Source organism: Furipterus horrens, unplaced genomic scaffold (assembly GCF_987537825.1).
Source record: "Furipterus horrens unplaced genomic scaffold, mFurHor1.1.pri manual_scaffold_1, whole genome shotgun sequence".
In the NCBI taxonomy this organism is placed as follows: domain Eukaryota; kingdom Metazoa; phylum Chordata; class Mammalia; order Chiroptera; family Furipteridae; genus Furipterus; species Furipterus horrens.
The window spans coordinates 105,306,769-105,326,481 of NW_028327171.1; the positions used below are offsets into that span (position 1 = coordinate 105,306,769).

At 38.9% G+C, this 19,713-nt stretch overlaps 1 protein-coding gene across 1 annotated transcript in view; it reads right to left on the reverse strand.

Annotated features, from left to right (window-relative positions):
* POLQ (DNA polymerase theta) overlaps positions 1 to 19,713 on the reverse strand; it is a 138,607-nt gene that overhangs the window by 39,306 nt on the left and 79,588 nt on the right. The window contains exons 21-24 of the mRNA XM_090277130.1: positions 16,401 to 16,538; positions 15,059 to 15,233; positions 10,426 to 10,552; positions 9,694 to 9,815 (exon numbers count right to left, since the gene is read on the reverse strand). Of these exons, the coding sequence (XP_090133256.1) occupies positions 9,694 to 9,815; positions 10,426 to 10,552; positions 15,059 to 15,233; positions 16,401 to 16,538 (562 nt within the window). The remainder of the gene's footprint in view (positions 1 to 9,693; positions 9,816 to 10,425; positions 10,553 to 15,058; positions 15,234 to 16,400; positions 16,539 to 19,713) is intronic.

The following is a 19,713-nucleotide window of genomic DNA, read 5'->3' on the forward strand; positions in this document are numbered from 1 at the left end:
TGATCCACTCATCTACAGATGGGCACTTAGGTTGCTTCCAGCACTTAGCTATTGTAAAAAGTGCTGCTACGAATATAGGGGTGCATAGGTTCTTTTGAATTGGTGTTTCAGGATTTTTCGGATATAATCCTAGCAATGAAATTCCTAGTTCAAAAGGCAGTTCCATTTTTAGTTTTTTGAGGAAATTCCAAACTGTTTTCCATAGTGGCTGCACCAGTCTGCATTCCCGCCAGCAGTGCACCAGGGTTCCCTTTTCTCCGCATCCTCGCCAGCACTTGTTGTTTGTTGATTTGTTGATCATGGACATTCTGACTGGTGTGAGGTGGTATCTCATTGTGGGTTTTATTTGCATCTCTCTGATGGCTAGTGATGTTGAGCATTCTTTCATGTGCCTATGGACCCTCTGTATGTCCTCCCTGGAGAAGTGTTTGTTCAGGTCCTTTGCCCATTTTTTAATTGGGTTGTCTGTCTTCATGGTGTTGAGTCGTGTAAGTTCTTTATATATTTTGGAGATCAATCCTTTGTCTGAGGTATCATTGGCAAATATATTTTCCCATATGGTTGGTTCCCTTTTCATCTTGCTGATGTTTTCTTTTGCTGAGCAGAAACTCTTTAGTTCGATGTAGTCCCATTTGTTTATTCTATCCTTTATTTCCCTTGCCTTAGGAGATATATCAATGAAAACGTTGCTACATGGGATATCTGAAATTTTCCTGACTATATTTACCTCTAGAACTTTTATGGTACCACGGCTTACATTTAAGTCTTTGATCCATCTTGAGTTTATTCTGGTGTACAATGTAAGTTGGTGGTCTAGTTTCATTTTTTTGCATGTCCCTGTCCACCTGTCCAGTTCTCCCAACACCATTTGTTGAAGAGCCTCTTCTCACTCCATTTGATGTTCCTTCCCCCTTTGTCAAATATTAGTTGACCATATAGACCTGGGTTTATTTCTGGGCTCTCTATTCTGTTCCACTGATCTATATGTCTGTTCTTATGCCAGTACCAGACTGTTTTGATCACAGTGGCTTTGTAGTACTGTTTGATGTCTGGTATCGTGATTCCTCCTGCTGTGTTCTTCTGTCTCAAGATTGTCTTTGCTACTCGGGGTCTTTTTTGGTTCCATATGAATTTTTGGAGGATTTGTTCTAGGTCAGTGAGATATGTCATTGGTATTTTAATAGGGATTGCATTGAATCTGTAAATTGCTTTGGGTAGTATGGCCATTTTGATGATGTTGATTCTTCCCATTAAAGAACATGGTATTTGTTTTCGTTTATTTGTATCTTCCTTAATTTCTTTCTTCAATGTTGCATAATTTTCAGTGTACAGGTCTTTTATCTCTTTGGTTAATTTTATTCTAGCCCTGGCTGGTTTGGCTCAGTGGATTGAGCATCGGCCTGCGAGCTAAGTGTCGCTGGTTCGATCTTCCAGTCAGGGCACATCAGAGAAGGAAAACTCTGACTCCAAAAAACCTCCGCTGCCTTGTGGCATACCTCTTCAGGGGAAAGGCTAAGGGAGTAAACCCCGACAGAAAATGCGGAGCCGGAGTCCCTAAGGCGGTTTGACGTTGTAGTCAACACCGGCAACTCCTGCGGCGCACCTGAAGCCAAGCTGTATTGACTCCGTCTTTCCCTTGGACCCTTCAGCTGCGAAGAGAGGGGGGGTCTGCTGCATGGGCAACAGCAGACCCTCCATATCACCCTGCCCAGGCTCTGTAGCTTCAGCTTCACTGGAGAGGACACTCCAACGTCATCGTAAGATGTTGATTCAACACGGGAGGAGACAGATACCGTGTCACTCCCGAGTCGGACTGCACAGCCATTCTCGGCGGTGCAGATAGACTCTTAAGAAGCTACACCATTGTCTCTCGAGACGGACGGCTGCCGACATACGACGACAATTTTATTCCTAGGTACTGTATTTTTCTTGTTGCTATAGTAAATGGTACTTTCTTTTTTGCCTCTCTCTCTGATATTTTATTGTTGGTGTACAGAAATGCCTTAGATTTCTGTATATTTATTTTGTACCCTGCTATTTTGTCAAATTCACTTATTATATCGAGTAGTCTTTTAGTGGAGTTTATAGGGTTTTCTAGGTATACCATCATGTCATCTGCAAATAGTGATAGTTTTACTTCTTCTTTCCCAATTTGGATGCCTTTTATTTCTTTGTCTTGTCTGATTGCTGTGGCTAGGACTTCCAACACTATGTTGAATAGAAGAGGGGAGAGTGGACAGCCTTGTCTAGTTCCTGATTTCAGGGGGAATGCTTTCAGTTTTTGTCCATTGAGTATGATGTTGGCTTCAGGCTTCTCATATATAGCCTTAATTATGTTAAGGTATGCTCCCTCTATTCCCATTTTGCTCAGTGTTTTCATCATAAATGGGTGTTGTATTTTATCAAATGCTTTTTCTGCATCTATAGATATGATCATGTGATTTTTGTCCTTCATTTTGTTTAGGTGATGTATTATATTTATTGATTTGAGAATATTAAACCATCCTTGCATCCCTGGGATGAATCCCACTTGATCATGGTGTATGATCTTTTTGATGTATTGCTGGATCCTGTTTGCCAAAATTTTATTGAGGATTTTAGCATCTATGTTTATCAGTGATATTGGCCTGTAGTTTTCTTTCTTTGCTGTGTCTTGACCTGGTTTTGGGATGAGGGTAATACTGGCTTCATAGAAAGAGTTTGGGATTTTTCCCTCTTCTTGGATTTTTTGGAATAGTTTGAGGAGGGCAGGAGTTAGTTCTTCCCTAAATGTTTTGTAAAATTCACCTGTGAAGCCATCCAGTCCAGGGCTTTTGTGTGCAGCGAGATTTTTGATTACTGTTTCAATTTCCTTCTTTGTTATTGGTCTGTTGAGACTTTCTACTTCTTCTTGATTCAGTTTTGGAAGGTTATATGTTTCTAGAAATCTGTCCATTTCTACTAGGTTGTCAAATTTCTTGCCATATAGTTGTTTGTAGTAATTTCTTATAATTGTTTGTCTTTCTGAGGTATCAGTCGTGATTTCTCCTCTTTCATTTATGATTTTGTTTATTTGGGTCTTCTCTCTTTTTTTCTTGATGAGCCTTGCTAGAGGCTTGTCGATTTTGTTTATTTTTTCAAAGAATCAGCTCCTAGTTTTGTTGATTTTTTGGATTGTTTGTTTAGTCTCTATGTCGTTTAATTCTGCTTTGATCTTGATGATTTCCTTTCTTCTTATTTCTCTAGGCTTTGTTTGTTGTTGTTGTTCTAGTTCTTGTAGCTTTAGGATTAGAATTTTTATTTGAGATTCTGCTATCCTTTTCAGATATGCCTGTATTGCTATGAATTTCCCTCTTAGGACTGCTTTCGCTGTGTCCCATAGGTTTGGGGCTGTTGTGTGTTCATTGTCATTAGTTTCTAGAAATTTCTTGATTTCCTCTTTAATGTCATTGTTAACCCATTCATTATTTAATAGCATGTTATTCATTCTCCATGAGTTTGTGTGTCTTTGATTTTTATCCCTGAGGTTGATTTTTAGTTTCAAGGCATTGTGGTCTGAAAAGATGCTTGATATGATTTCAATTTTCTTGAATTTGTTGAAGCTTGTTTCGTGTTCTATTATGTGGTCTATCTTTGAAAATGTCCCATGTGTCTTTGAAAAGAATGTATGTTTTGCTTCTTTGGGATGAAAAGTTCTATATATATCAGTTAAGTCCACGTGGTTTAGTGTGTTGTTCAATGCCTGTATATCTTTGGTGATTCTTTGCTTGGATGATCTGTCTATTGTTGATAATGGAGTGTTGAAGTCCCCTACTATGAGTGTGTTGTTGTTAATATCCTTCTTGTGGTCTTCTAGTATTTGCTTTATATATTTGGGTGCTCCTATGTTGGGTGCATATATGTTTATCAGTGTTATATCTTCTTGATGGATTGTTCCTTTAAGTATTATGAAATGTCCTTCTTTGTCTCTTTTTATTGCCCTTGCTTTGAAATCCATTTTGTCTGATATGAGGACTGCTACCCAGCTTTTTTTTCAGGTCCATTTGCTTGGAATATTTTTTTATATCCCTTTACTTTCAGTTTATGTAAATCTTTTGTTTTGAGGTGTGTTTCTTGTAGACAGCAAATATGTGGGTCCTGTTTTCTTATCCATTCCGTTACCCTATGTCTTTTAATTGGAGCATTTAATCCATTTACATTTAAGGTTATTATTGACATGTATTTATTCATTTCCCCTTGTATTTCTGTTCCTCTACTCTTTTTTTGTTGTTGTTGTTTTTTCTCTTCCTTTTTTTTAGAATATTCCCTTTAGCATCTCTTGCAATGCTGGTTTGGTGGAGATGTATTCTTTTCGTCTTCCTTTGTCTGAGAAACTCCTTATTTCACTTTCTATTTTGAATGAGAGCCTTGCTGGGTAGAGTATTCTTGGTTGTAGGCCTCTGTTTTTCATTGCTTGAAATATTTTTGACCATTCCCTTCTGGCTTGTAGTGTTTCTGTTGAGAAATCGGTCGACAGCCTTATTGGAACTGCCTTGTAAGTTATTTGCTGTTTTTCTCTTGCTGCTTTTAGGATTCTCTCTTTGTCTTGGAATGTTGCCATTTTAACTATGATGTGCCTTGGAGTGGGTTTTGGGGGGTTCCTCTTTATTGGAACTCTCAGTGCTTCTTGGACTTGCATAACTTTTTCTCTCATCAGGTTGGGAAAATTTTCTGTCACTATTTCTCCTATCAGTTTTTCAATCCCATGCTCCTTTTCTTCTCCCTCTCTTATTCCAATGATCCTAATATTATTTCTTATCATGCTATCCTGTAATTCCCTTACATCTTGTTCATATTTTTTCAATCTTTTTTCATTTTGCTGTATCGTTTGAGAATTATTTCCTACATTATCCTCTAACTCACTAATACGATCCTTTGCTTCATTTAGTCTGCTTTTGACTGATTCTACTGTGTTTTTCAGTTCAGAGATTGCATTCTTCGTTTCTTCCTGGTTCTTGTTGATAGTTTCTATGTCTTTTTTTATGCTGGTGTAGTTCTCTGCAAGTTCTCTGTAATTTTCTTGGAGCTGTTGGTAACTTTCTTGGAGGTTGTCATAGTTGTTTTTGAGGTTTTCGAGCATATTGAGCTTCTTCACCACCATTGTTTTGAATTCCATGCCTGACATTTGGGCTATGTCTATTCCATCTACCTCTCTTTCTGGGGATTCCTCTTTTCTTTTCATTGAGAGGTTGTTTCTGCATCTTACCATGTTGGATTCTTCTTGTTTGTTTTTGTTATTTGGATTTGTCTGCTTTGCCTTCCCACCTTTGTGGTATGAGATTCTTTATGGTAGATCTGGGGGTTTCAGTGGTGCAGTCTCTTTGATCTCCTGAGCCTGATGTTCTTGGGGTACCTTTTATATTGTTTGCTTATGCTGTCTGGTTATATTTCAGATTCTTTTGTTAGGATCTTCCTTCTGACTAGTTGATTGAGAGTCACTCTATCCACTTTATCTTGAATTCTTTTGTGGAGATGTCAGTTCAGCCTTTGTGTGTTGTCTTGTTTTTCTGTATCCACAGCTGGTCTAATGAGGTGGGTCAGAGGTTCCTGTTCCTTGCAGCAGTGGGCCCCCTCACTGTGCATTCCTTCGGTGTCTGTCGGAGCTAGCCAAGGTGTCTTTGCAGGCCTGTGAGCAGGTAAGGTGGCCTGAGAGCCCGCCTCAGGCCTGTCGCGTAGCACTCCGAGAGTTTCCCAAGGTGGCCAGGGAGTTATCCTCAGGTCTGCCGCACTGTGCTCCAGGAGATGGTCTCTCGCCTTCCAGTGCTGGGTCCCAGACATTCGTGTACAGTAGAAGTGAGCAATTGGCGCCTATTGATGTCGGTAAGGTGTTTTTGCACTTGCGCGCCCCTGCTCGCCCAAGGCAGCTGGGGAGCTACCCTCCGCGCAGTGTTCCAGGTGAGTGTCTGTGAGTCGCTTCTGCCTGCTGTTTCTCGCGCACCCCTGTTCGCCCAGGGCAGCCGGGGAGCTAGCCTCCACGCAGCGCTCCGGGTGAATGTCTGTGAGTCATTGCTGCCTGCTGTTCCGGCACCACAGCCACCCACCGTTCCCGCCTTTCATATAAATTTTTGAAGTATTTGTTCTAGGTCTGTGAAATATGTCATTGGTATTTTAATAGGGATTGCATTGAATCTATAAATTGCTTTGGGTAGTATGGACATTTTAATGATGTTGATTTTTCCCATCCATGAACATGGTATATGCTTCCATTTATTTGTATCTTCCTTAATTTCTTTCTTCAGTGTTATGTAGTTTTCTGAATACAGGTCTTTTACCTCCTTGGTTATATTTCTTAATTTCTTTGTAAGCTAATAGACTGCTTAAATTAAAAATAACTATATAGCAGAGTTCATAATAGTCATAAATATTAAATAAATTATAAGAAAAGGGAAATGAAAAAACTCTTTACATTATAGATGAAGTGTTATAAAATTATTTCAAGACAGATTGCGATGTGATGCATATTATAAACCGTAAAATATCTAAGACATATAGTTAAAAAACATAGAGAAAATAAAATAGTCATTTAAAGTTTTTAAAAAGAATAAAAAACAGAACAAATAAGATACAAATAACAAGATAGCAGACAACAAATAATCAGACCACAGATCAATAATTACTTTAGATGTAAATGAACTAAACACTACATTTAAGTGGCAGGAATTTCTAGACTGAATTCATATATATTTAATTTAAATTTTTTAACAAGAAGCAATATAAAATATTGTTGCAATAAACAATGTTATTATTTAGGTAAGAACAGACTGATAGATGAACAAATAAAATGAAGTGCATACATACAATGGAATATTATTCAGCCTTAAAAAGAAAAGAAATTCCAACACCTTCTACAACATGGTTGAACCCTGACGACACCATGCTGAGTGAAATAATCCAGGCACCCAAGAGCAGATACAGTATGATTCCACTAACATGAGGTACTGGCAGAGTCAAATTCATAGACAGAAAGTAGAATGGTGGTTGCCAAGGGCTGGGGAGTAGGGGAGGGAGAGTCAGTGTTGAATGGGCATGGAGTTTCAATTGGGGAAGATGAAAAAGTGCTGGAGATGAGTGTGGTAATGGATATACAACCAAGCAAATGGACTTAGTGCCAAAGAACTGAAGACTTAAACATGGTTAAAATAGTAAAATGCTGGTAGTTCATAATTAAAAAGCAAAACTGAAATTTACCAAGTAGGTTATGCCATCATAGGCCTGAATTCACCCTTAGAGTATATGTTTCTGACATAATTCAAATAAATTCAGATAGTTAATTACACTCACCCAGACCTACCAACTTGCAAAACATTAAAGAGGATATATGTAGTAACCGTAGGCATTATTGGGGAGTTAGATCATGACTTCCAAATGTTTTGAGGACAAAAAACAAAACAAAACAAAAAGTGTGCCCTTATTGATCAAGGGAGGAGAGAGATTGAGGAAAGTGAGGACTGATTAACAATGACAAATGTTGTACAGAAGTCAGAGGATGAGGACCTAAAATATCCACTGGATTTTCCAAAAGGTTTACAATCACCTTGAAAAATGTGATTTCAGCACTGTTGCCAATGAGCATACACCATAGAATTTTCCCACAAAACAGATCATGAAGACAATGATGACTGTTTTAAACCTGACAACACAGAGGGGAAAAACAGGCTACACAGAAGACAGGAAAGTTGGAAGGGCCAATGCATACTTCTGAGTCTTATTCATAATGCAGGTTTTATCAGTGACTTTAAAATAGAACCCACAGGCTGTTCAGTTATGAGGGGCCTGATTGCCCACTGCCAAAAGCATAACTTTTTTAATTTAAATATGCTTTATTGATTATGCTGTTATAGTTGTCCCAATTTCTTTTCCCTTTGGTCCCCTCCACCCAGTGACCCCCTTCCCTCCAGTTGTCGCCCCCCTTAGTCCATGCCCATTGGTTGTGCATATAGTTTTTCTCAACATCTTCCTCTCTACTCCACTGCCTCCTACTATTCTTCTTAATTCCTTCCCTTACCCACATCCCCCTCCCTGCTGACGTCCCCCCAAAATGCTCCCTATACTTATAATTCTCTTCCCACTCTCATTGCCTAGTTTGCCTTTGTTTCGATTCCCTAGCTTCTGTTGTTGGTTGTTGTGATACAGTTTTCATTTTAATGTTCATAGTTTTGATCTTCCGTCTTCTAAACAAGTCCCTTTAACATTTCAAATAACAGTGGTTTGGATCTGAGAAACTCCTTCAGTTTTACTTTGTCCTGGAAGCACTTTCTCTGCCCTTCTATTCTGAATGACAGCTTCACTGGATAGAGTAATCGTGGTTATAGGTTTTTGCTAGTAATTACTTTGGGTATTTCTTGCCAGTCCCTTCTTGCCTGCAGTGTCTGCTTTGAGAAGTCAGCTGACAGTCTAATTGGGACCCCTATGTACATAATTCTCTCTTGCTGCTTTTAAGATTCTCTCTTTATCTTTAATTTTCAACATTTTGATTATAATGTGTCTTGGTGTGGTTCTCCCTGGGTCCAGTTGTTTTGGAACTCTCTGTGCTTCCTGGACCTGGAAGTCTATTTCCTTCCCCAAGTTAGGGAAGTTCTGCTTCATTATTTTTTCACATCATTTTTCTATTTCTAGTTCTTCTTCACCTTCTGGCAACCCTATGACTTGGATGTTGGCCTGCTTATAACTGTCCTATAGGTTTCTGAGCCTCTCATTTTCCTCACTTTTTGTTTCCTCTTTCTGCACTGGTTGACTGTTTGTTCCTTCCCTATGTTCCGATTTGTTGATTTGATCCCTGGTTTTCTTGCCCTCACCACTTGTTTCGTATGTGTTTTCATTCATTTCAGCAGGACTAGCCTTCATTCCTTCCCCATCTTGTTTAATATCTGCTGTTAGGTCTGTAAGCATTCATATAACCAAAGCTCTGAACTGTGCCTCAGAAAGATTTCCTATCTGCTGAGCCATTAGATTAAATATTTGCTGTCTGGTCAGCTGTGTCACTGGGATATCTATCATGATCTGTGCCATCCTGACAGTTTTGTGTTTACCTTTGCTTCCTGGGCAGGGCTGTCACACCTCCTACACTATAGGGGGTGGAGACCTGTGCATCATTGCAACCCAGTGACCCTTCTCACTACAAAAGCATAACTTTTAATTCCAGAGTTTGGTGAAAAGAAAAGGAATTGTTTATTTAAAGATTATCCAGAGTTAGATTAATGGCAAATTTCTGCTGTTAAGTCTTATTTTCTTTAAAACACCCACAAACACATACTTCTGCCTCCCCCTGCCAAGCAAGGCTAGTTTTAGAATAGAAAAGTCAGCAGCTCCCAATAATTCGAGCTTGACTGGAGGGGTTTTGCCTGTGTCACAGTGTTCTCCAGTTCTTAATGCAGAACCATGTGGCATTCCCAGCCTCCTTGCAAACTGCATGGAATTCTTTCTTCCCTCTCAAAACCACATGATTCTCTCTCTGCAAATGGCTACTGCCTTATTTTTAAATCCCTGACTACAGCCTGTACGCAGCGGGCAGGGTGACTAATTGTAGCCACTTGTAGAATTTTACGAAGGCGCCATAAGCTTTCCATCACCATTCTGTGGTCAAAGCCCCACCCATCTCCTTGGGGACCCTGCTCTGCAACACTTTGAAAAATATTCCCACAGCAATGAGAAGCTCAAAAACCATCAGCACCCTACCTTGGAAAGGCACAAAGGCATGCCGCATGCTGACCGAAAATGGCATTCCTCTGTCTGGGGTTCTTTCCTCCATCTGTGCCTGGTGCCCAGGGTTCAGACCACAACCCTTCTTATTTCTGCCTCTGTCATGCAAACAACATCATCAGCTGGACATGAAGTAGTCTCAAATATGTGAAAAAGGCCTGATTTTTTGGTACAGTTAGTATTTCCATCTAAGAAACTTAAAAACCTTATTACTTGAAACTCACTTTAAAGCTTAACAAAGATTCTACACTTTTTTTTTTTTTAGCAAACATTCAATTAAATAGGAAGGAAAATATTTCTGTAAAAGCTTTCTCCACAAACTGCTTCAGAGAAAATTCATGGGCATTTAGCTCAACAAATCTCTTTGACCAAACCTAATATAAATTATCTGCACTTTTTGTTTCCTTTGTTTGTAAAGAAGGCAGGAGGGGAGATGTTCCTGACATTGCTAAATTCTTCCCTTTAGTATTTGACTTAAATAAGCATATGACAGTTGATTCAATTAGTGGCCTGGGTTTTCAGTCTTTCACCACCAACTAGCTTCTTTACAGATAGACTCAGGGTTTGAAAATAGACAGTGCCTAGAATTGAAATGTGTACCTAATACAGAAATTTAAACTATTTTCATTATTTTGTCCAATAGGCTCTTTTTGAGCCATCCGTGCTCACAAAAGTATTTTAACACAAGTACAAAGAAATAATGTCTACCTGCCCGTGGGAAGTAGGCTTTTGCCTAGGGCTTGGGAAGGTGGGCTTTCTCCTACTAGCGTTGGCATTTGGATCTCAAAATCTCTTGGCACACTCTGAATATTTGGTTCTGTAAAGGTTATTCGTCCTAAAATCAAGCAGAATAAAGACATAAAATTAGGGGGTAAAATCTGACATTTATCTTAATAGTAAATGCATTTCTGAATTATCTTTAAAATGCATATGTTGTTATTACTAAAATACAATAAATTTATATTTAAATAAAATATTTTTCATTATGTTCGTGTATCTAACAATGAAAAAGTAAGTACAAAACCAATCCCAATGCATGTGAATGTATGAGTCAGCTATATTACAATGTTTTACATTAACCTAGCTCTCTGGAAAACAAGCCCATGATAAGAAGTAATTTGATAAACTGAGATCAGATGTTAGCACTATAAAATGTTAGTAGCTGTATTAATAAGGAAAGACTAATCAAATGGATCCTAGGCAAAATAAATATTGGAGCATTTAAAAGCCAGGAATGCTCAAAATAAAGAGAAGAGGACCTGGAGCAGAAGAGTGCCTAAGTGCTAAAGAGGGACAACTGGGCAGAGTAGTTAGTTATCATGGGAGACAGCAGCAGTGAGAGGTGGAACGTCACCTTCTAGGCATAACCTGGCCAATTTTCTTCTTTATCATCATTACACTCATTAAGAGAATCAGTGCTATCACACACATAGCTAAAGACTAGAATGAGGTGGTTAATGAATTTTCTAGGAAACAGAAAGCTAAATATAGAACAACCATCACTCAGAACCATCAGAAATCAAGATGAATAGAAGTCTGAAAACATCAGAATTAAAGAAACCACATCCATCCATACTGGTAGAAGGGGCACAGCCACAGAACAGGCTGGTCCCACACCCACAAGTGGTGGATAAAAATTTGGGCTATCTCAAGATATCTTGGGAGTGAGGAGTCCCAGCCCCATGCCACGATCCCCAGCCCAGGGTTCCAGAGCCAGGATGATAAGTCCCCACAACTCATGGCTGTAAAAAACAGTGGGGATTAAGTCAGTAGAAGAAACTGCTAGAGTCTCAAGCAGTTCATCTTAAGAATCTACACATGGACTCACCTACTTGGACTCACTCCCTATGAGCTCCAGCACTGGGATAGCAACTTGAAAGGCTTCAGTGGCATACTGAGAGAAACTGAAGTGTCTGATATCAAGGTGAACAGAAACCATTGTCCCTTTAAAACCCTCTGCCCACAGTGCCACAGAGCTGGCAAGCTGGTGCCATATCTGAGACTCCATCAACCTGACTAGGACCATTTGAGTCACCTTAGAGATCTCCAGAGACTCTGCCCCACCCTCCCAATTTATGGGACCACCCAAGCTGTTTTTCCATATGAATGACTGGTGTAGGCTCATGCTGCACAACCTTCTAAATCCTATCAAATAAGCAACAGCTGACCTCAGTGAGCCCCAGGCCTGGCACTAACAGCAGCCAGCCTAGATTCACAGCCTGGCTTCACTTGGGAATCTCCAAGCCCAGCACAAGTAGCAGCCATCTCAGATTGTTTTATAGCTCAGGGCAGAGTGCCCTGGGGAAAACAAAGGTGGGGATTGACCTTGGCCTGCACTACCCGGGAAACCCCAGGGCCAGCACACCCAATGGATAGCTACAGACTATGTCAGAGTACCACCACCCTGCCCCTGCACAGCTGATCCTCCATGGAGGGTGGAGGTTGGTGGTCAGTGGTCACAGCCATTCCTTGCAGCTGATTGGCCTGGGTAAATCCTTCCCATTGTCCTGCAAATAGCAACCAAGGCTCAACTACAAGAGGAGAGTGTACTCGGCCACACAAAGGGCTCACCTCAAGTCCCTAGCTTGAGTAATAGGAAGGCTGTACCACTGGACCCTACAGTATACCTACTACATTAGGCCACACTACCAAGATACAGAGTCAAAGCAGCTCTACCAAATACATAGAAACAAACACAGGGAGGCTGCCAAAATATAGAGACAAAGAAACATGGCCCAAATGAAAGAACAGATCAAAACTCCAGGAAAAGAGCTAAATGAAATGGAGATGAGCAATCTATCAAAGAAAGAGTTCAAAACACTGGTTATAAGGATGCTCAAAAAACTTACTAAGGACCTCAACAGAATTGAAAAGATCCAGTCAGAAACAAAGGATATACTAATTGAAATAAAGAACAATTTATAGGGAAACAACAGTAAAGTGGATGAGGTCAAGAATCAAATCAATGATTTGGAACATAAAGAAGAAGAAAAAATAACCAATCAGAACAAGAAGAAGAAAAAAATAATCCAAAAAAACAAGGACAGTGTAAGCAGCTTCTTGGACAATTTCAAGCAACCCAACATCTGAATCATAGGGGTACCCATAGAAGAAGAGAAAAAGCAAGAAATTGGAAATCTGTTTTTTTAAATAATGAAGGAAAACTTTCCTAACTTGGCGAAAAAAATAGGCATGCAAAGTCCAGGAAGCACAGAGTCCCAAATCAACATGGATGCAAAGAGACCCACTCCAAGATACATCATAATTAAAATGCCAAAGGATAAAGACAAAGAGAAAAATCTTAAAAGCAGCAAGAGAATAGAAGTTGGTTACCTACAGGGGAGTTCCCATAAGACTATCAGCTGATTTCTCAAAAGAAACCTTGCAGGCTAGAAGGGACTGGCAAGAAATATTCAAAGTCATGAAAAGCAGGGACCTACAGCCAAGCTTGCTCTATGCAGCAAAAATATTTAGAATTTAAGGGCAGATAAGGAGCTTCCCAGACAAGGAAAAGCTAAAGGAGTTCATCATCACCAAACCATTATTACATGAAATGTTAAAGGGACTTATTTAAGAAAAAGAAGACAATCAAAACTAGGAACAATAAAATGGCAACAAATACAGATCTACCAACAACTGCATCTAAAACACAAACTAAGCAAACAGGAAGGACATAGGCAGAATCATGGATATGAAGAGTGTTTTGATAGTTGACACATGGGAAGGGGGTCTGAGGAAATTGGTGAGGAGGTGAATGGATTAAGAAGTACAAACAGGTAGTCCCAGAATAGCCATGGGATGTAAAGTACAGCATAGGAAAGGGAGAAGCCGAAGAACTTATACCCATGACCCATGGACATGAACAGTGGATGGGGGGTTGGAATTGCTAGAGGGAGTGGGTGGTGCTGAGCAGAGCGGATAATAACAGGACAAGTGTAATAGCATAATCAATAAAATATAATTTTAAAAATAAAAATAAATAACAAAGCATGAATGTAGCATCATGGAGATGATTTCTAATAGTGAAATGGCTTTGCTATACTTGGGGAAAATGTCTATTTCTAAAATATTCTACAAATGTAGTATAGTATGATAAAAACCAATCAGAAAATAAAGGAACTGATTACTTTCTGCTTTATTAGCAACAAATAAATGTGTGTCACACTTTGAAACTGAAATACAAACAGGGCAAGAAATGGCTAGGAAGGGCTAAGAGGTTAGCTAAATAGAGGAGGAAAAGAGAAGGTGTGGAGAGCAAGGAATAAGCAAGCAGAGAAAAAAGCAGCTCTTCATGGTGCCTTCATCCTTAATAACAGCATAAGCCATGCACTAAGTGCCATGCACTGTTCTAAACACCGACATGTATTAACCTGCTAAGTCCTCAGGATGAACTTCTGTGTCACCGTGGTGGCTAAGGCTACCACTAACCCATCACAGCTGCTGCCTCTAGTGAAGTCACACCAGAAGGCAGAGGGTTACTGAATTAGGCCAGATTTTTCTAAATGAAAATAATATAATAACGCTGGTTCCTGAGAAGGACCCGAATAGATTTGCTTGACTTATGCTAGATTCTGTTTTTTCCTATACTGACAAAATACTTGTTTTACTAAATAAATAAATAAATCTTCAGGATGATTCAGTGAGGTAGGTCTATTATCAACCCATTTATCATGAGGAAACTTAGGCACTGAGAGGTTAAGTACTTTGTCTAAAGATTCACAGCACCAGGATTCAAACCTTACAAAAATCTGGTATCATCTATTTAAACTGTCTTCCCTATGAAGTGCTTCACACTGCTCTTACTTCCACTGCACACTGCATTTGGCAAATATTTAGTCCGCCTAGATTACTTTCTTCCTCAACATATTATACTCACATCTATGCCAAGAGGGTCAGGAGACACCCAAAGGGCTCTAGAGCTCTCTTTTCTAATAGAATAAAATAAGATGCTCACTTATTATACAAAAGCCCCACATGGGTACTTAAATTCAACTTGGAGAGAATCTTAAGATATTCAGGAGAGGGCTAGTATTAAAATTAGGTAGGATCACTGACTCCAATATTTAATTCCTAGATATATTCTAACCCAAAGCACAGACTCAGATATCCTAGTTACTCTACACAATACTTGAAAGCAGAAACTGTATTTTACTAAATTTAATTTCTGTATCTAGTTAGTACCCATCTATACTTTGGATATAGCATGTGTTTCATAAATGTTTACAAAACTTCATTGAACCCAATGATCAACACTTGAATTCCTTGGTGAGCATTAAAAAATATATACGAAAAATGTTTTCTTCAAAATTGGATATTATCCATATTTTAAATTCCTCATTACCTGTAGCGGTGTGTGACTGTGACATAGGATGGATTCTTTCCATTCCAAGAACAGGATTCAGGCGCCTTTCCCGCTGCAGGGGAAAGATCACTTTGGTAATAGCATTAGTGATTCTTCTCCACTCTAATATCAAGCCTGGTAAAGGATGTAGTGCCTTTAATTTATTTAAAACATCCTGCCAAAGAAACACGATAAGGTAAGATCTGATTCTTATCCAAATTCCATAGCAAACTAGAATCTTTTAGGTAAATAATATAGTCTCAAAATTAAATTTGCTAACTGCTATATTTACAACTCAAAATTACTGTTGGGCTCTATAGAAATCACCATAATGCTAAAATTATAACTATGGGTTATTAAAAGCAAACATGTTAATGCTAAGCAACATCAATTTAGATCTACCTTTAACAAATTAATAAGCTGTCAACTTAGCAAAGTAACTGCCACCCCACACTCCCCCTCTTTTCCTCCTCCATTCCTCACATCATTGGAAATTTCACTTCTTTTCCTTTTTGCCCTAATACTTTCATGGTTTCTGTATCAAAAAAATTAGAAGACACTTATTTTTAACACTCTGAATTTTCCATGCTACAGAGTTTCAACAATAAACTTGTGAGGTAAAAAGGCCACTGAGATCAAATAAGTTTTGCTATAGAATGGAGCTGTGGAAACTTCCCAGGTCAGGCAAGTCATAGTGTATGATATTAGGGGCAAAATTCTTCCGGCTGGCAACCTGCATCACTGTTGTGGCTGCACTTTCTACCCTTATTTTTCTATTGAAAAGCCATTCGATAAAAATGTAAAATGAGACCTTTCTCTCTCCTCTTCCCTGATTACAGTTTCCATGAATTGTGACTAGCAGTTTTACTTTGAAACCATCAGGGAAGATTCTTAAAAGAAACTCGTGTAAAATTTACTATTTTGCCTTGGAATTGAAAAAAATATTTCATTTGTATTGACTTGAATCTTTCTTTTTCTTTTAAAAAGAATTCTTCCATACCTTTGTTTACATTCATATAACTATACAAATTATATTATGCTGGAAGTCTAGAAGTAGTGGATGTCAATAATTAAGCAATGTCTACAGGTCTGAGTTTACAAAGCTTTACACTGTTTTAAAGAAAGGAAGAACACAACTGCTAACTCAAATTATGGTCCAAATTTTCCAGGGTAAAATATTTCCACATTTATTGTGGGTAGCCAAACCACAGACCAACTGATCTTCATGTGGATAAGTTCAAATAGTGGGCTATGTTGGATCTTGATATCATCAACATTCTTTGAAGACACTAAAATGCTAAAAGCAGTTCAAACTCTGCCCTGTGACTGCCCCAAAGAGCACCTTACTACTACTGAACCGTTTTCCCAGCTTTAGTGTGCGTCCATTGTCATTCCCTCTTCTGGTAGAACCCAAAGTTTTCTTGCCGCCTTGGTTTTTTATCTCTCCATTTGGTGGCAACTTTAATTCTAAAAACAAAACCTGTAAGAAATTAAAGCTTCTTTAGTTAATAATCAAATCTCAAGTATTGTCATTCAAAAAACATTTTTAAAGTTATTTGGAAAAACAACCTATACAGTTCAACTTGGGTTGGAAGAAGGATTTTTTGGAAATTTTTGAATTATTGCATTTAATAAATAATGGCAAAAAAAACTTATATGTCAGTAGGCTGAATCTACGCTACTGTAAGCACTGACAGATTAGTACTAATATCAGGCCTTCAAACAGTCAAGGACACAGGAATGCTTATACTCTGTGCTGAACAACCGACAAATAAGCTATTGGCATTGAGACTTTAAGTTGCTCTGGTGATTGTGAACTCTCCTAAGTATCACTTGATGTGGGAAACTGGGTGCCTGCTCAATCATTTAAACTCCGTAGAGTCAACAGGGGAAGACTTCATAGCTATTGTGATCACAAAAATCAGAGAACACTAAGTAGGAAGGGGCCCAAAAAGCCATCTAATTCTACTGTCATAAGACTGAACCCTGACAGTCCCTGGGCACAAAAAGTCAGGAGAAGGTGGCCAACCCAATGTGGCAATAATGAAAGCTAGAGAGTGGCCAAAAGCACTCATGGAAGAAACAAGGTCTACATGGGGCAGGCATCCAGGATCTGGGGCAGAGGGAAGATCCTGTATGTAAATTACTTCTCCAGACCTCAATTACTACATCTGTGAAATAAGGCGGTTGAACAAGATGGGGGCAAGAGGGACTAATATTTATTGAGCACCTACTATAATGCCAGCCATTATGCTAGATGCTTTAACATGTGTCATCACATGTAATCTTCATAACAATTCTGTGACAAATCTGAAAAAGACAGTTAGGAAAACCTGCTCAATGCTACATGGCCAGAAAGTAGTAGAATTAAGAATTAGAACCAAGAGTCATATAACTCTAAAGGCCTTTTTTCTTTTCACTAACCCATGCTTCCTTCTAGACCAGGGGTCAGTGAAATTTTTCCATAAAGGGCCACATAATAGATACTTTCAGCTTTGCAGGGTTTATTGTCACAACTTCTAAACTATGTGATTATAGAATGAAAGCAGCCAAAGACAATAAGTAAATAAACAGGTGTGGCTGTGTTACAGTAAAATTTCATTTACAGAAACAGATGGCAGACCAGACCTGGCTCTCAAGCTGCAGTTTGCTGATGCCTGCTCTAGACCAGTGCCGTCCAAAAGAACTTTTTGCAGTAATGGAAATGTTCTATATTTGAGCTGTTCAAGACAGTAGCCAATGTGGCTTTTGAATGTTTGAAATGTGGTTAGCACAAATAAGGAGCTAAATTGCTATACTTTATTTAGTTTTAATTAATTTAAATTTAAAAAGCCACAAGTGGCTAGTGGCTCCTGTATTAATGCAGCTCTAGATGAGTATAATATCCTTCCTGAGGCAATTCCTGTGGGCCTGTATGTGTGTCTCCACTCCCCTTCCCAATTTCCCACTTCCTCTTCCCCTTGCTCCAACGGGTCCCCACAAGGTGGACCAGGAGTCACCTTTCCTCTGCTTCCCTTGTTCCTACAGGCCCTTGAGTTGGTCCAGGAGTTTCCTCTTACCTCCAACCCCCTTCCCCCTCTTCCTTCAATATACTGGGTGTTTAATCCTAAAAAAAAAAAAAAAATTCCTTCTAGGTTCAAAGATAGAACTTAAAACCAGCAAGAACTAAGTAGTCAATGTGTCCAACTGTTACATTACCTTAAACATAACTTTTATTTTAACTTGAAGACTTAAAACCAAGCTAATAACACCAAAGGCCTCTTACTCTAGAGTTAGGTCTAGGCCTATGGCCCTAATACCATAGTACCCATCTGAGTCACAAGGGCACAGATTCTTCCCTTTGCTCCAAGCCTACTCATGCAGAAATTCAGAGATTCTATATTTTTTTAAAGTCCCTTATGTAATTTCATGTGCTTTCAGATAGGTCCTGTACTGGCTTAGGGAGTTCTGGGCTAAAGAATTCAAAAGAAAACATTAAAAATACCCAAAAAGCACCACTGAATTCAATACAAGTATACCAGATGATTAGGAGAAACAAAGTTCTTCACTTTTTAAAACATAATTCTTTGGCTTAAAAATGGACATTTTTATGAGTATATATAGCATTTGTTGAGTACTTACTATGAGATGGTCACTATTTTAAGTGTTTTACATTTATCATTTATTCCTCAGAATAATACTATGAGGTATTTCTATCATAACCCTTTTTACTGATGAAGAAATTGAGATATAAAGAGTTGATATATGTCACAACATGTTGGCAGCTGGACTGCCTGCCTGGACTTTTGATGTAAATAAATGAACCATATGCAAAATAACCTGGACCTAGCCCCTCTCATAGGAAATGAAAATGGACTTTGCTCATTCCCAGAAAAAATGTTGATGGATCTAGCACAACATATTGACTGGCCTGGTGGGAGAAAAGCAGGGAGATGTAAATAACCTGCCAAATGTGTTGATGGGTAAACTCACCCTAACTGAAATGTATGTTTGGCAAGGTGTAAAGATGGCAGCTACAGTGGTTCAGGCAGGCAATTCCTATGGGCCATTGTGGGTGACCAGGAATCTCCACTCCCCCTTCCTTCCCCCTTCCCCCTTCCCCCTCCCCTTGCTCTCACAGGCCCTCAAGTCGGTCTGGGAGTTTCCTCTTCCTTCCAACCTCCTTCCCCATCTTCCATCAACATACCTGGTATAAAATCCCTGACTGTTCTCTGGGTGATTTCTCAGAGCAAGGCTACTTGACAATGTATTGGCCCAAGATCATGGAGTTAGTTAATAAATGAAGAAGGTAGGATTCAAGCCGAAGAATTCTGTCTCTAAACCCTATGATCTTCACCAATATGCTATATTATTGAATCATATCTAAAAGACACTGTAACTTCAATGTTATCAAGTGTAAGCACCCAAACCTACATGTGTAATCCCTTCAAAACAACCCAACCACACTTTGTGGAGTGTGGGGAGAGGAGAGAGTAAAACACCAATCTTTGAAAATAAAAATGAGAATAAATTATGTCAAATTTTATGTAAAGTGATAAAAATACTAATTAGATTTAAAAAGCAGACAATCACAAAAATCTATTTATCATTAACACTTGAGAAAAATATCTAATTTTGTATTCTGAAACAGGATTTAGAGGTGAGGAAGGGAGAAA